The sequence below is a fragment of the Dicentrarchus labrax genome, unplaced genomic scaffold (assembly GCF_905237075.1).
Source record: "Dicentrarchus labrax unplaced genomic scaffold, dlabrax2021, whole genome shotgun sequence".
NCBI classification, from domain to species: Eukaryota; Metazoa; Chordata; class Actinopteri; family Moronidae; genus Dicentrarchus; species Dicentrarchus labrax.
This window is the reverse complement of record NW_026136712.1, coordinates 17,795,398-17,812,768: the sequence shown is the minus strand read 5'-3', so window position 1 is coordinate 17,812,768 and position 17,371 is coordinate 17,795,398. Positions and strand designations below refer to the sequence as shown.

The 17,371-nt window shown below is 40.4% G+C and overlaps 2 protein-coding genes across 3 annotated transcripts in view; both read left to right on the top strand.

Annotated features, from left to right (window-relative positions):
• ttyh2 (tweety family member 2) overlaps positions 1-1,747 on the top strand; it is a 57,170-nt gene extending 55,423 nt beyond the window's left edge. For both annotated transcript variants that reach the window (XM_051417859.1, XM_051417860.1), the window contains one exon: positions 400-1,747. In XM_051417859.1, coding sequence (XP_051273819.1) covers positions 400-480 — 81 coding nt within the window. In that variant the 3' untranslated portion in view covers positions 481-1,747. The remainder of the gene's footprint in view (positions 1-399) is intronic.
• Positions 1,748-4,193: 2,446 nt separating this feature from the next.
• Positions 4,194-17,371, top strand: part of kif19 (kinesin family member 19) — a 33,759-nt gene continuing 20,581 nt past the window's right edge. The window contains exons 1-2 of the mRNA XM_051417857.1: positions 4,194-4,523; positions 6,018-6,098. Of these exons, the coding sequence (XP_051273817.1) occupies positions 4,485-4,523; positions 6,018-6,098 (120 nt within the window). The 5' untranslated portion in view covers positions 4,194-4,484. The remainder of the gene's footprint in view (positions 4,524-6,017; positions 6,099-17,371) is intronic.

Here is a 17,371-nt window from a genome sequence, read left to right as displayed (position 1 = left end):
ACCACGCTCAAATCTGAGGGTGGTAACAGTCGTCTCATCAAACTCTTACCATGAAAACCTAATCCTAACCCTTTAAAGTAGCCGTTTTAGCGATTTATTGGTGCAACGATAATGCTGCCATAGTCTGCGTTACCAACTCGCTAAATCCTGTGAACCCTAGCTGGCTGCAGCTGCCGTCCTATGCCAAGGTTCAGTCTTCAGGGAGCCACCTTTTAACCCAGCACGCGGCGAGAAATAGCTACTCAAAAGATAGATTTTGGGTGGAATATTCCTTTAAACCCCCATGACATTATCTTTCTTCTTTAGCTGATGATTAGGCTCAGTCTGTGCCTGTGAAACCTTGTATCAGCTTTATAATGTTCTCTGTGTGTGTCCGTGTGTTTACCTTCTCCTCCGCAGTACTCTCCCAGTATGAGGGCCACCTACCTGTCCATGACCGAGGAACAGAGAAGACAGTTTGGCAACGACTTCCAAGCATAGACTTCTTTATCTGTCCGAGGAGGGAAACGGCATCACCCAACACACATTCACACACACACACACACACACACACACACACACACACACACACGCACACACACACGCTCAACAGACAAAGAGTGTGTGGCTGTTCCAAGCATCACAGAGGACAGTGTGTAACATCTTGTAAGTCCAGCAGTACTCCATTCTGGCAGTCTTTTGGGGACGATGGATCCATATCTGTACTGGTCTCTGTGTGTCGTACGCTCATAAATGATTAATCACACTTTTCTGTCACTCGTGGGGGGAACTTGCTAAATATTTTTGACACGCGCTGTCGAACTTAACCTGCTCTTAATACATTGTGTTCCTTCGCTACCTGACACGTTAGTCGTCAGGCTGCGTCACATGTCGGTGAAGCATTGGGGGGAGGGGGGGGAACAAGGTGCGATGGCAAAGATTCGACTCTTCACGAAGACGAAACAGATGATAGAGGATTAATCTCTCACTGCAGTAAAACATTAAGAAACATGTTCGCAAAATAAATCAATTTTTTAAAAATATTCGTCTCTCCTGTTCCAACAAGATCTTTCCAAAACGTACATTCTGGTCTCCAAAGATGAACATGTGATAAAGCTGATGTAAACGTGGCATATCATTTTTTATGTATTGTGCTTCGTGCTTGATATTTGTGAAGCACAAACCCAGCACTGGCAGCACACAGCAGGAGGTATTGTTGAGGTATCATTTATTTATATTCGCACACAGACATGCCTGCAAGTGAAGCTTTATGTTTCTAAATCTCCTGGAGACGAGACTACCTTGAGACCATGGCTTCTGTATATAAGTTGTACAATAACAGACTGTTGACTCATTGTCATGTGGATTATTTTTGTTTAAACAATGTGCCATTTTTATATATTTTTTTGTATTTTCTAAAGGGCCATTAATTCATGTTTTCTGCATATCTAATCCGACTAATACAAAAAAGTTGTAGTCTTTTTCATTACTTGGGAAGCTGTGCTGCTCTAACCATGATTCATTGAAAATATTCAGGTAATTATTTTCATCACTTCAAACCACCCAAACAGTACAGTTTGTATTGACTAACAATTGTTTTTCTGTAGGGATTTAATACATGCAGTTTTGTCTATTAATTATTTTCTTTAGTGTCATTTCTTTCAGCATGTGACATTGTACAGGCACTGAGAGTGGTGCTTAATTTTGTGTGTGACCTTAAAAACTTCAGGGTCTAATTGTGAGTTGAATAAATAAGTTTTGAGTACAAGTCGATGTGTCTTCACTTCGTTGTTGGGTGTCCTTCGGGTGCAACAGAAAGGCGACTTTGTATGGTAAAAAAACAAACGACAATGCTGCGTGTTACTTTCATGGACACCAAAGGACACTTGGCCTCCTTGAAGTCTCAAAAGATGTTTTTTTAAGACATCAAACCTTTGAACATACTTTAATCCATTCTCATAACTTCTTTGCATAATATAAAATACTGTAATTAAATCCTCACAAGATGTCTGTGTCTATTAAAGCACTCCAAATTAGAGTTAAAGTAGGGGAGAAATAAATGGACACAGCTGCAATTCTAGTCAAGACTAAGGTTCATATTCAAATTGTTCAAATGTGTGAATGTGTTTTATATTATTCATTAATTTTGGCTGCACTGGTGATAGCTCATGAGAGATACAGACATTAAATTTGTTTAATCAAGCACCCAAAATGCATGATTCAAAAAGGTAATCATATAATAATGTGATAATATTCCACTCTATATATCATATCCCACAGTGTGGTAAATTAACATCTGCTTATAGCATCTAAATGATGACTTATTTGATCTTACTGTGTGATCTTAGTTTCATGCCTGAGGGATGATTGAATTTCTGCATGTTAATTAATACTGTAAAACTTGATAGCTATTGTAATCAGCTAAATTATTTCACATTAACACTGTGGCTGTGATGTTGTTCCATACTATTGAGATTATGTTTAGTGATTTTTTCCTCGGGCTGGAACTGAAGATTATGTTTGTTATCGACTAATCTGTTACCACCTCTGAATAACTGATTAATCATATCACATAAATAATACTAAATTCCACTCACAGTTTTCCAGAGAGGAAATGTCTTGATTTGATTGGCGAGGGAATTAATGAAGTGATGAAAACCGCCTGCACCTCTAAAGCTCACTCAACTTAACACCTTACATCTGGGTTGTTTGATCTACAGAAATCAAAGAATGGTTGTGGTTTTCAGGGGGTTATATGCATTTTCTTGGCTGGGTAGAGTAACTCTCTGAGTCTGCTGGTTGCCCGGCAGTGGCGGAAAGTAACAAAGTACATTTACTAAGTGCTTTACTGTATTAATTTGAGTGGAAACTGATGTTTGATTTGACTTAAAATGACATTAACTCTGAAAATTATATTTACTGCAGATATATTTCTGTTACTTTACTTGTACGTTTGACTTTACTGTGCAGAGTTTGGCACTAGAAGGTTGTTTTCATATATATTTGTTTTCATCTGCTGAAGGAGGAGAGTTTCTCTGTGCATTTACATGCATGATTTAACAGCACAGCTAGTTTGGAGCCAATTGTGGACCCATATTCAGCTTACACTAGTGTGGCGAGGAAACTTGAAGGCTCCAGTGCGCATACACTTATTAGTGAATATCTTGTGTCCAGCAGTTTAACTTGTATATTCATATATTCTAGAGTCTTTGATGAGGGAGAACATGCAGATTTCATTTTAAGATTTTTTTTGACTAAGTAATTTAACTTTTTTTTTGCAGAGAAAAACATATATCCAACATTTATTTATGTTCAAAAGGGAACACAAGCTACACACATTTCACACACACCACTTCAATCAATCATTAGTGACAAGATGAAGCAATATATATTGTATTTGTTTGTGGTGTTTTGGACACTAGGTAGGGGATGAACACCTAGCTTATAATTTTTTCACCCTCTAACATAAATTGGGAACAGAGCCCCCAAAACGGACTGATGTATTTGTTTCAGTATGTGTGTTTGTTTATATTTTAAAATGTGTGTGTTTGTCCTTCTGTTTGTCGACTGTTGGCACAAAGAAAGGTAACTTTTAAATTGGCCAGCAGGTGGCAGCATAGTCTCAGCAAAAAAATGTTACCCAGTGGAAGCTGTATTAACTCCTGCAGAACACATATTTATATATTTATTTATAATTTTAGATTAATATATATATATATATATATATATATATATTTGTAATATATTTACACTTTAGAAGGTAAAAATAATAATAATGTTTGCATTTGTGAAGGAAATAATAATAATAAAGGAATAATGCACACATATAATAACAAAATAGAATCAATGCGATATTATTTTTTTCTTCAAAATCACATTACATGAAAAAAGACGCGCGTTTTTATTTAATAGTCGGAAGTCACGTTAGCATTTATTTAGCTAACGTTAGCTTCACGGAACACGGGCGCTCCGCGGATCTCCAGGGGCAACAAGGCCGCACGCACGCGCGCTCACGCAAACACGCGCACACGCACGCACATAGAAACCAACGGCAGCAGGGCGGCGGCGGAGAGGAGCGAGGACCGGCTGAGGAAGTGAAGGTAGCAGGTGGGCTGCTGCTGGTGTTACCCACCTGTCTCTTCTATTATTCTCCGTGTTTCTGTGCCTGCTGAGGGAGAACCAGGACGAGCGGGGGAGAGCGGGGGGGGGACGTAGAAAGACTACAGTTAGCCGGGGGACTCGGCTGATAGTGACGCTCAGGTCGTCAAGTCGTTTCTGGGCTCGGTAACAGTTAACTGCTGTTTGTTATTCAGCCGGAGACAGACAGAGACCATTACAGGAGCCGCGGAGAGTCCACGAGTTGCTGAGTTGTGTGGGCTTGCAGGTGTTTCGTTAGCAGAAGGGGGTGGGTGGGGGGGGGGGAGGCATGCAGGTACCGACAGCGAGGAGGATGGTCCGGTGTCCCGTCTGACGCTCGTTATCCTTCACTCGGACCGATAGTGACCATGAAGGACACGGGGGAATCAAAGGACCACCAACTAACTGTGAGTTGTACAGAGTTTATACTTTTTAAATTCCTGGCTAAGGCATTCACTCGCACAATCTTTACTCAAACAGTCTGTGGTTAGTAGTCAATAACGTTTAATAAACCTCAAACATATAAGAACAAACAGAAATCTGCTGCTTAACTAATTACACAATCTAATACAACTCTTTATTGTTATGATGCCTGTAGAGTTAAAGTTGGTGTACACTGCACTGGACTACAATGTCTTTAGAGGTGTTTCTGAATGTGATGCAGCCCAGTGCAACACTACCACTAACTATGACCTCACTGTTAAAACCTATAAGTTAATTAACACCTCTATGTAAAAAAAAAAAAAAAAAAAAAAAAAGCCATTATAAAAGAAGAATTTATGGCAGAGCATTTGCATTAGATTGTGCGAGTGTACCCAGTGCAGTGTATTCTTGTTATAATTCCTAACAGCGTGCATTGTTAGTGTAATATGTCCGGATTCAAACCATACACTACCTGCTCTGGGTTCTGCAGTCTATATCTGAATTATTGAAGTGGCTGTTTGAGTTGCCTGGCCTCTCCCTTGTACAGCATGTAATGCACTTTCTACAGGGTGCTGACAGAGAAAGTGCCTTATTATTGGAACAATATTACATTATTACTATTCATATTATCATTATTATTACAAATACTTTAAAGTGGTTTATTTAGCATGCTGCAGTGTGTTCAACAGTACATCAGTGTTGTTGCATATGCCAGTGGGTACACGACGCCGCTGCTGCTGTGATTGATATTGTCTGTTTTCATGAAAAGACATCATGCTGTCCAGCGTTGATAAGGGGAAGCTAATGTACCGTCAAAAACTACAGGTGTCTGTTTCACATTTGAGATGAGTGTTGCTGACTGTCGGAAATGTCTTAACTGTAATGTGTTTCTTAAGTTTTGCAGGGCGTCTTGACATTAATCAGGCCGTGAAGAGTGGAATGTGGAGTTAAATTAGTTAGTCGATTCATTCAATGTTTTTTTGTACCTGTTCATCACATTCAGGCTGCTGGCGGCATGTTTTTTTTTACATCTTTTACAATTTTGAGTTTCCAGTTTAAATCACCTACGCGTGTTTAGGCTGTGAGGGCTGGAAACTAGAGAGAAAAAAAATTATATTAAATGTGAAATTAATTCAGAATTCAGGGTTCAGTTTAAGCTCAGGGCCAGATACATGTGAGTGGTCTTTATCTGGCTGAATGGAAGAAAATCGTATATTCTGTGCTTGACATTTAAAAGATTAAAAGAGATCTGTAAAAATGGTCAAAATCGATGGAGGAACCTAGAATTCAGCCACGACTCTAGATATAACACAGACGCACAGACTCATTCACTGTAGAAGCTATACATTTAGTGCTGTCAGCGTCGTTCCTGCCCATCGAGGCAGAGTTCAATTCATTTTCTAACCTATAATTTCAGTAAATTGAATATCTCTGTGTTGATTAAATTCAAACACGACTAAATATACTCTGTGCTGCAGGTTGCCTTGAGGATCCGACCCCTTAGCGATGCTGAGCAGGAGGAGGCGGCTACGATCGTGGCCCACAAAGTGGACGACCAGGTGAGATGGCCGTCCTTTACTCTGCCGCTGTGTATGTTTATGTGTGTGTGTGTGTGTGTGTGTGTGTGTGTGCGCTCGTGTGGGAGAGGACTGTTGTCTCCGTTTCAGAACCCTCTTCCTGCCTGTCATGAGGTTGCACAGATAAGGTGTCTGCAGGGACCTCGGTGAAGCCAGCAGCTCTTTTAAAAAAGAAAAACACCTTGTTTATAAAGCTCAAATGTCACGTTTCATTTGTAAATTCATGCTGGATGACTCAGACTTGTAGCAGTAGCAGACGGTGACCTTTCTAACGACTAACAGAGAGGCTCAAATTCTTTCATAAGCAGACAGCTGAAAGCTTCACCATAGTGAATCCGTGGGGTTTAATTGGACATCAAATTACAGAGCTGTGTAGCATTTGTATTATTTGTGTTGTTGGTAGTTTCATTTAACAATTATTTTGCAATTGCCTCTCAGTCAGTTAATCATTTAAAAGAGTACTCCATTGATTTAGTTTTTTACTTCAGTTTCTAAAAAAAGAACCAAATTGATGCAGCAGAACCAGAGATATCATCTTTTTTATTCCACACTTTCTTCTTCCTTTTCAAAAACTGCCCCCTGCATTACCCACAACACAACATACAAGTTCTGTCAGAGATCATATGAGATCATAGAAGAACAGAAAGTGTCTCTGAAACAAATGCCCCACCAATTAAATTTTTCAATTCAGTTTTATTTGTATAGCACCAATTCATAACAGAAGTTATCTCAGGACACTTTTCAAATAGAGCAGGTCTACACCGAACTCTGCAGAAAGAGAGAGGAAGGGAGGAGCTCAGTGCACCATGGGAAATCCCCCGATAGTCTAGGCCTATAGCAGCATAACTAAGGGATGGTTCAGGACTCACCTGATCCAGCCCTAACTATAAGCTTTATCAAAGAGGAATGTCTTAAGCCTACTCTTGAATGTGGTGAGGGTGTCTGCCTCCAGAACCACAACTGGAAGCTGGTTCCACAGGAGAGGAGCTTGGTAACTGAAGGCTCTGGCTCCTGTTCTACTTTTAGAGACTATAGGAACCACAAGTAGCCCAGCATTCAGAGAACGTAGTGTTCTAGTGGGGTAATAGGGTACTATGAGCTCTTTAAGATATGAAGGGGCCTGACCATGAAGAGCTTTATAGGTGAGGAGGAGGATTTTAAACTCTATTCTAAATTTTACAGGGAGCCAATGCAGAGAAGCTAGTACAGGAGACCACAACTGGATGATACTGACTGCTGCTGCTAACTTCATTTCATTGGCTATTGCCCCCCCCCGCTAGCTAAAACACACCAACCTCCACAGCAGCTGTCACTCATATATATAAATTAATTTAAGACTTTTAAGATTGTTGTTGGTAACTGCTTACTGTTGCTAACTTCTGGCACTACCGCTATCTCCTGCAGCCACCACTGCACTGATAGCTGAAATTCAACCCATATGTTACTCACTGTAAACTGATTCGAGAACTGTTAGTTAACCATATCCCTGTTTCTGTTAGATAGAGCCGAAAGTGAATCAGCGATTAATGAATCAATTAATTCAGTGATGTTTTACCATCAACAAAAGTTCCGAAAGCTTTCAGTTGTGATGGATGTTTCGGTAGTTGCTGCCGTTCTATGGACCAAGCAATTGATTGGTTAATCAAGAAAATAATCAGTAGATCAGTTGCAGCTGTAATTTTTGTAATATAAACATGTACATATGATATTTGAGTATACTGATTTCAATCATCTAATTTAATTTTAATTTTATAATAGCTAGTACTAACCGCATTATGCTTCCATTCACTCTACTCCCACTTGTCTTATTTTTCTTTCTCCCCCTACCCCAAGTATGAGAAAGCTTTCTGATTTATTTGGCAAGTAAACTGCTTTGAATGGAGCCATTACGCTAATTGCATTTTCCATTAGTGTAGAGTATGACAGGAATGTTTCTGAATGAACAGAATATAAATCGGCTATTATGGCCAGTTATGCAATGTAGCAGCAAAGGGCTAGTCTTACACATAAGACCTAAATAATAGACATAAATATACATATAAATTAAACATACATATAAATTACACCAGAGACAAGGATTTTGGATTCATGTATGCTAGCCCCCTCAGTGGACCCTGTCCTTAGAGCATGACCACTGTGCGCAGTATGTAATGATGTTGTTGTTACCATGTGACCTCTCACATGAGAAGGACAAGTACGAGCTCCATGAGGACCATGTTTACCTGCAGCCTAAGCTTTTGAACCGCTCCCTCTTGGAGACCATTTAGCAGTACCAGCTGTGAGTGTGTGATGATGATGAACATAGTGCAAATGATAATGAGCATCGTGACTGGGAACCTGCTGAGGTGTCTCCTCGCTCAGTGTAGGCTGTTTGATGCAGTAGTGGGCATACTGGTAGTGGGCAGCTCTTCTTGATTAACCAAGACGAAGCCAGAAAAGTGACAGCATAGCAACAGCTGACATGGTGACTCAGATTCGACCAGTGCTGGAGGGAAACATTATATTCATGCAAGATGTGATTAGTAGTGTTTATTCATGCTGCTGAAGGATTATACTAGAGAGCACTTCTAGAAACAGATAATCCATGACGTCGACCTGTCTTCTAAGAATCAATCTGGGAATCCATCGGCTATCTTCTGATGACGATTTAGGGAAACTTCCAATGTGTCAGGGCTCCTGGTGTAACCAGCGGATATCCAGATAACGGCTATCCGGGCCAAGACTTCCTTTTCCATGTGCTGGTCATTTACAGTACAATAAGCAACTTGAGAGAATGATAATCTCTATAAACCACATAGGAGTGCTAAATCCTCGTCAGACGATAGCAGATGGGTTCCCAGATTGATAAAAAGCTAAATTGTCGTCAGAAGATTTCAACCAATCTTTCTCTTTGTGCCCTCCATACGGACTGTTTACCTGCACTCAACCAAAGCCCAGTCAAACGTGATTGGTCAGTACTTACAAACGGAAATCAGAACGCTTCCGATACCAAAGTCTCGCCCCTTGCCTTCAGATTCTGCATTCATGTACGTATCTGTTTATAGAGATTATCTAAGAAGTAATTCAATTATACCAAGTCTTAAGGACAACATCAGCACTTCTGCCTGCCATGACATAATTAAAATAGGCTTGGACACAGGGGATTAGAGCAAAGCAGTAGAGAGGTAGATATGGTGCTGACACAGCCACCATAACAAGCCTTTGTTATTGTCTCCAGCTCAACCAAACCTCACAGAGAAAAAATTAAAATTGTTTGTGTCTCCTGTTCAGCTTTACCTGCAGCGTGTTGATTTAAACCTGAATAGCACAGCATACTGTATTATGTCAGTGGAGAGATTTACAAACTGACAGATATGCTGTGGGGTTACATCAGGTTCACTCAGGCACGTTCACAGCGAAGGATTAGCAGAGCTTACTGTACAATACACACTTGTTATTGAGACAGTGGGATTGTGGGAATCTGCTGTTTACCTGTATCTTGAGAAAGGCTTACCTGGGTTGTCCTAACATGGATAGATTGCATATGGTGAGACAGGTCACAACAACACAGGGATGTTGTGAGATTATAGACCACGGGACGGCCGTATCTGTTTACCTATAACTGTCACACAAGACTATATGCGGAATGTACTGTACATAAAAATAACAACTTTAATCCCTTTCACACGCTGTCCCTCCACAAATACGGGAGACTGTGTACCGATTACTCTGATTGCAAGTCAGACGGACGGGCGTTGACCATATGGCCAAGACGTAGTGCTCAGACAGATTAGCTGGGTGCTGGTGGCTGCCTGGCCGACTGGGTGGGAGTACCTAGATCTGGCTTTCCTGGCAGAAAGCAGACAACTTGAAGCTGAGCTAAGCCTGCGGAGATGAGCTCATAGAATGGGGTTTAGCTCAGGTTAAGCCTTTTGCCACCTGCTCTCTTTCTCTGGCTTTGCTCTTCCCCCTCTGACAGCCTCAGGGGGTCCGCCTCTGCCTTTCATGGACCACCTGTTGCCTGTTACTCTCAATGGGCTTTTCTTATCCTTGAGTGGGTAGTACTCCGGTCAGAGTTGTAGTGAGGTGGATTTATGAATGAGATATTAAATGGTTCAGGTTGAAATATTTTTATTCAGTCATGGTCATAATATTATGACAAGTGTTACTGGCATAAAAAAGTGTCTTTTATCCCAAACTGTATACACAAACCAGGTAGGCCTTGCTTTATCTAAGCAAAGCAAGATTCTAGTGGAACTAGAATCATTATATAATAATAAGAAGAAGAAGAAGAAGAAGAAGAAGAAGGAAAGAGGAATAACTTCAGGAGGCAGGAGACAAAGTGTTCTGGCTGGCTTCTTAATGACGCAGGTTGTGAAAATTAAAAAACCGGCCCGACCAGTGTTGTCTGGGACACTATGGACAGTGAAAACCGCAGACACCTTAAGTTGTTGCGAGATACTAGAATCCCCATGCAGATTAAATACTATTTAAAATGGACATCTAATCAATCTGTAGATTAGAAGTTGTTGATTAGGTTGTTGTTCCATGTTAGAGCCTCACTGAATATACCAGTATGTTTTGGTCTCTGCTTGTTGTTGCTGTATTATGACACAATGATATTATAATGTGTAATAATACCATTACATTCAGGAACAAAAGTTTATACCTAGAGTGCCATTTACTCTTACTCATGACTGTACAGAACTGACTGCGCCCAATTGACTCCAATCAAAAAATGATTTTACTTCAAAATTCAAATATCACATTGTTGGGAATTAGTACAGCGTCACATCTTGTTTGGTCATGAAGAAGTTGTTTGTTTGTATTTACATTCTAAACTGACCAAACTGATAATAGCCTCGGTCAGACAGTATCAGCGACCCACGTTAGAGTAAAAGACAGAGAGGTGACATCATCAATCCTTAAGAGTCTAGCGGGAAAGCTATGTTTATCCCCCGAGAGATAAAGATGGTCGCTCAACCTCAACACCTGAGAGGACAATTTTATCTCACTACTGATTACTTACAAACGTTTGTGGCCTTGGAAGCTACACTTCCAGGAATTTGAGCATAGATAAGAATAACTGATCAAAATGAACAAAACACTACAGAATACACTTAGATCCTTAAAGCATTTTTCAGCTTTAATTAAAATAAATGTACACAGATCTGAGGTTCCTTATTCCAAAACAATCTGTTCTTGAGATCTTGCTAGTGGTGAAATGTATTCATGTACATTGTTAGTAGAAATGTGATTACACCTTGCAGGATGTGTCTTACTTAGCCCTCGAACTTGGTAAGCATGTCTTTGGCAGGGCTGGCCTGTCAGTAGCACACAGTGGGGAGTGCTTTATAGTGAGGCCTCGTCTCCATGGAGACACCTAGACAAGGTCAGGGCCATTGTTTGTTTTTGTTTTTTTATTCCTGTTCCTCAGTAGTACAGCGCTCCATATGGGGGAATAAGTAAAAGCAGCAGGGGAAGAATGCCCCCTTTTTGGTTTTCCTTTTTATGTCGGCAAAATAATTGGCTGTTATAAATACATTCTTTGATGGAACATTTGTTCAGGTGGCAGGTTTGTGAGTGGAATTGTGGGTGGAATGTAAGTGCAGTAACAATAAATATCACACAAAGTATTGATGGTGGCATTTCATGGTTATCTTCTCAGAGCGAGAATTCTGTTGTGTGCAGATAATGGAGGACTTAAAAGCCCTTCTTCATACCAACAAGAGGACATACCAACAACAGAAAAAAAAGATGTTCCTACCGTATATTCGTTCATGTGTTTACCTGAAAAGAAAAAAAACTGAGGCAGGTGGTTCATTCTGACCCCTGAGCAAGAGAATGTCAGCCAGCAGGCAAACAAAAATGTACCATTTTGCCTCTCGGTTCCTTTGTAAAGGTCAAGTCCTCTAAAACAATAAGCAGCATTCAGCCTGGTCCAAGTACAGGTCTACTTGATTACAGTATACCATGAATTGGCAAATTTTCTGCCTTTGTAGAGTACAAAGCACCTCACCTCAAGTGCTCAGTGTAGAGTTTCCTCCACCATCTACACAGTTCTGTCAGTGAAAGGAGATTCAAATTGCCTTCCCCTTAGAGGCTGCGCTGTAGTTAGCCTGATAAAGAAAAACAGCTTCCCTTGGAAAACTAATTACTGTAAATGAGAAAGGCATTGTACCCAAAACAAAATCTAATTTGAGATGGTAAAACTGGTGTTAAATACAATCAGTATGTGACATGACAACATTTTTGACTAACTCCAGCCTGCAGTGTACTGAGGGGCAGTAACCAAAGCTGTGCAAAAGTTCATCCTGATCAAAAACCAGACTTGAGGATTTGCTTTAATTACAAAACCCACCTGTTTTCTTTCAAACACAGCCAATTTGATTTCATTAGTAGAAAGCTTATTAATATCCCGAGAGTAAAGGAGAGTGAGTAACATGCATCAGGAGTGCTAAAATGACCTAGTTCTCTGTTGTCTTTATGTTCCTCCACACTTGGTTGATGGAAATGTTGTCTCCTACACCATTGTCCATTCGCATAATAGCCTAGTTTAAAATCTGTTGGGGACGTGAAAAAGGGCACACTTTGTCCATGCACAGTCTTTTTTTATTAGGCATAGTGTTTGAATAGCTTCACGGTCGAGAGGGAAAGGAACTACAAATAGCCATGTCCCTTTTAGCTGTCAAGATTTAACCTCCAAACACAGACACAGAACCAGAAAAGAGACGCAGAATTGAACTAAAAGCAGAGAAGAGTTTATTTTGGGTCAGACACAGAAGGTAGGCCTAGTTTTTTGCAAAGCTAGGTTAATTTGTCAACACAAATAGACTGTCTGACCCTAGTAAGTGGATAATCTTCACTTTCCTCATTTTTGACACTCTCTCTGATTCCTCTGATCCCTGCCCCTCCTTTGAGTATCTTTTACAACAAGGGGCATTGAGGGTGGGTCTGTGCATGTTTGTGTTAGTTGTATGTGATCCCCCTCGATGCCCTCCCTACTCTACCACTCCTGATCCTGATGAGAGGGCAGGGCGTGGCAGCTCACCACAAGCAGCTTCTGAAGGAGACTAGACGCTGGAGTGGCCCTGATGTTAGTTCTTCTGAAGCGCTTTTAGTCCTCAAGTAAACACACTTATTGCCCCCAACCAGCTCCTCTAGGGATATAGCAAGCCCTTTTCCTTAAGGAGCTGGATACACCTAGGAATCACAATGAGTTCATTATGCAGTTTGATTCCAAAACAAAATTATACAATCCAGCTGTTATAACAGCTTACATAATAAAGAACATAATGTAGCAGATGGAAATTATTCACTACATGTTGTGTCCTTTGGTGTTTTCTGAGTCATTCTTCTGTCCACGGGGGGGTGATGAAAACATAGGAACTACCCAAAGGGCTTTTACTGTAACTTTGTCAACTAATTATGTTGCAGGTTACGCAAGCACAACATCTTTTCCATTGTAGAAGAAGCAAAATTCTGTTAAGGGCACATCCTTTCGGGCTGTGTATGTGCATCTGTCCGTGTATGTGTGTGCTCTGTTCTGTGTAACAGAATCAGCAGTACAATGTTCCCCTGCTTGCTCCGTGGCCACCTAATACCTCTTACACAAGCAGGAAGTACAGGCCAGCCGTAGGGCCATCTATGTGCTGGCTTTATTGGGCTCCTGGCCAGAAAGACAGGCAGGGATTAGTCTATTGTAACCTAACTTAATAGGTCACAAGTTGATTCTCACAACAACCAAAGTGAACATGAACAGCCAATGACCTCTCCAAATCTACTTACAGTAAGACATTGACAAATTGAACTGAATGAGATCCTAACAATACCAATTTACTGAGAACATGAAATGTAAAAGGAAGTGTTGTTAAGAAAAAGCAGAAGGAGCAACAGGTGGATAGAAAAGATTGAAGGAAAAGGACTGAGGACAGACAGCATTGCAGCTACTGGTGGTAGGGCGTTTACAAAGAAAACATCCCCCATATGTCTTGAGGAACTAGAGGGACTAAGTCTCTGATGGTTTGTTCTGTGTAATACCCCAGTCATAACAACATGTTGTTTGTCTGGTAAAGCTCATCCATGAGACTGCCTTGAAGCAGTTGAAGCTGGAAATGTTTATGCATGGTACCTACCCAACCCTATCTTATCCACAAGGGTCCCTGATCAGAAAAAGCTGATTCATTTTTGGAAAGCTAAAATTAGCAATTGTTTTTGAACAGCTTTATTTTGTGGTTTAGTTTTTCCATCCAGAAATATTATGACAAAAGTCCCCTCTCTGGTAAAATGTGCTGCTAATGATGATGAAGTGGGACAGTATTGTATTATTAACCACTGACTGGAAATAAAGATGGAAGAAAAAGATGACAGCTCCCCGAACGTGAAGCCAAAACATTTCTATCGCCTGGTGACTGGCTGCAGTTGTAAGGCATCAATGTACATAATTGTTGTAACAGGAAATGAAACATGATGTGTGCCAATGAATGTCAAATGCAACTGACAATAAAACTTCACAAACAGAAAGCTAAATATTTTTCTAATGCTTGAATACTGTTTGTTTGTTGTCTGGGCTCTTCCAGGAGTGGTTTCACTACCATCGGTATACTAAATTTTAGCAGCACACTCAAATATCAAGCAGATTATCTATGCGTATTGACATTGTTAAAGCATACTTAAAACGTTTTTTTTTCAGCAATCCGACAATTTTATTTTTTTGTGTAATGAGCTTTACAGTCTCATGTGGCTCCCAGTAGTATGTGGCTATTCTTTAGTCTATTTTACTTTATTCTACACGAGTTCTTTAATCTTAAAAAAATAACAAAAACACTACAGTGCTTTTTTAAAACCCTGTGAAAAGTCATTGTGTGCTGTAGTCACAGAAGTCTTGAAGCTACTTGGAAACACTAATGGCTGCTCTTGTGTTTCACACAGACGACATCTCCCACTCTGTGATGTCTGATGGAAGTAAAATGGACTAAAATGCCTGAAAAGCCTGAAAATAGCATGCTGTTCACCACCATTCTGCTATTACTGATGTCATTAAATGTGAATATGGGCTTGAAGTTAACTTGACACTGCCTTAAATGGATCCTTTGCACAGCTTGCTGCTGCCTCCTTCTGAAAGGATCCTCCAAAGAGCATTACTTTCCAAAGCTTCAACATGTATTTTCTGCCTTTAATTAACTAAGTACAAGAACTGGTTTAGCACTGCTCAGTCTGTTCTCTGTTATAATGGGGCAAAAATGTGTTTATTTGATGATAGTGATACATATGATGGATGATACATACTTATCTCACAATTTTGCCTCTATTATATATGATGACTGAATGATTAAACACTGTATAAATGGAGAAATCAAGGCTCATGAGGTTTGTTGGTTTAATCTTTTACTGAATTGTATGTTCCAAAACAACCCAGAACTGTCTGCATTTGAACATTTGTATGACTCTTGCAGCCCCTTTACTTCTGAATTTAAATTGTAGTCATCTGTTAAGTCAAGTGAGAGGGTAGTAGGATGCTGTCATTGTTGTGATACCATAGCTCCTCCAAGTTTATGAGGTGTGATGTTAGCTGGTGTTTTTAAAAAGCCTGAGGAAGTTATTAGTTTTTTGTTCATTTGTGAATTTAGTGAATCTCTACTCTTGTTGAAATGCAAGAACTACCATTTGTACTGTCATTTGCTTAGCAACAGTGTTCTCACTACCACCAGAATATCAAAAATAATGACTTCCATAGAACCTCATGTTCTAGTATTACATTTGAAGGCAGCAATTATCTTGGTTCAGATGTGTCAGTGGACTTCAGCAGTTGCTCTGCTGAAACCTTTGAGCCTTTATACTTGTTGCAGACTGCAGCATTATATGATTTTGACCAGTCATTATTGTTTGAACACAGATGCATGGCTAGAGTGACTAGAGAACATGAATCAAAATAATGGTCTTTAATGTTAAGTGCCACTTTTTGTAGCGGGCAAGACACATATGAGCCAGGCAGGCTTCTCTTTAGGTTTCCACTTGATTTTATTTTATGCTAAAAACACAGCTGTACAGGTTCTCTGTACTCTTAAGATTTTCCTCTTGTACTCAAATATCAGCCCATGGCTAGATTTTGACCCACAAAGACTACAAGGCTGAAACTTGATTCTTTGTAGTGTGTGTACGTATGTGTGCCCATGTGTTGTTGTCTGGGTAATTGGTGATTGTCCTAGTTTGTGTGTTATAGCCGACCTCCGGCCTCTGGCCTCAAGGATACCTTTGACCTTTAATAACCAGCAGCCTGAGCCAGTCTCTGGCATCCAGCTACTGAGCTGTTCTGCCAGTTGGCGTACCCTTGGATGTTTGTTGTTCATGATGGCACCAAGTGGATAAACAGCAGCTTTCCTGGTGATCAGCCTAATTACATCCATCAAGGAGGTTGTGCTTTTGGTTTTGTCTTTTGTTGGTTAGCAGGATATATCAACAACCTGCGAGTTATTACATGTGTTATGAAAACCAATTAAATTTGTAACACAGGCAACAAGGAAAAGCTGATCAGGATGCTCGGTCTGGATCCAAGAATCTTTGCAAACGAGAACATCTATCAAATGAACACTTTTAATGTTATATGTTGATGGTGACATTAATGGCAATGTTTGGGCAATCCGCACCCTCCACATCTTCACACTTGATTTAGTTTTGTGGGTTCAATGAATTGCTTTTATGGATGACAATTTGCTGTGTAGTTCCTCTTATCTTTTGTAACCATCTGTACCTGTGATATCTGATAATACATCTGGGCTACATGCCCTCAAAACTGAAATGACAAGGTTAATGAGCAAGAGAGAAAGAAATGGAGAGGTGGCAGAAAGAAAGCCAAAGAGAAGCTATTTCTTTCATCCAATTCCTAAATCTTTCAAGATCTCTTGTTGCTTTACGTAAGAGGCTGGGAATCCTATTGCAAGGACCCTGGTGTGTGTGTCTACAGGTGCACATATGAGTGTCTGAGTCGGAATTACAGCGACACTCGTCTGACTGTACTGATCTGACATTCGTTTGCCACAGCCACAGCTAGACGTCTTATGTAACCTCAAATGAAGAGCGGACCTAGCTATCAAGCACCCTGTATCAGGTACACTGTGATCCAACACATACCTCTGATCATCGAGAGCCCCTGAAACGGGATATACAGTTGCATTGTTGGGGTGCAGAGAGGGCAGCTCTGAGGTTTTCTATCAGATAACCAGCCGCAATTGTGCCCGTTGGACTTTCCAAAGCTTCGGTTGCGCTTCTGAAAGAGC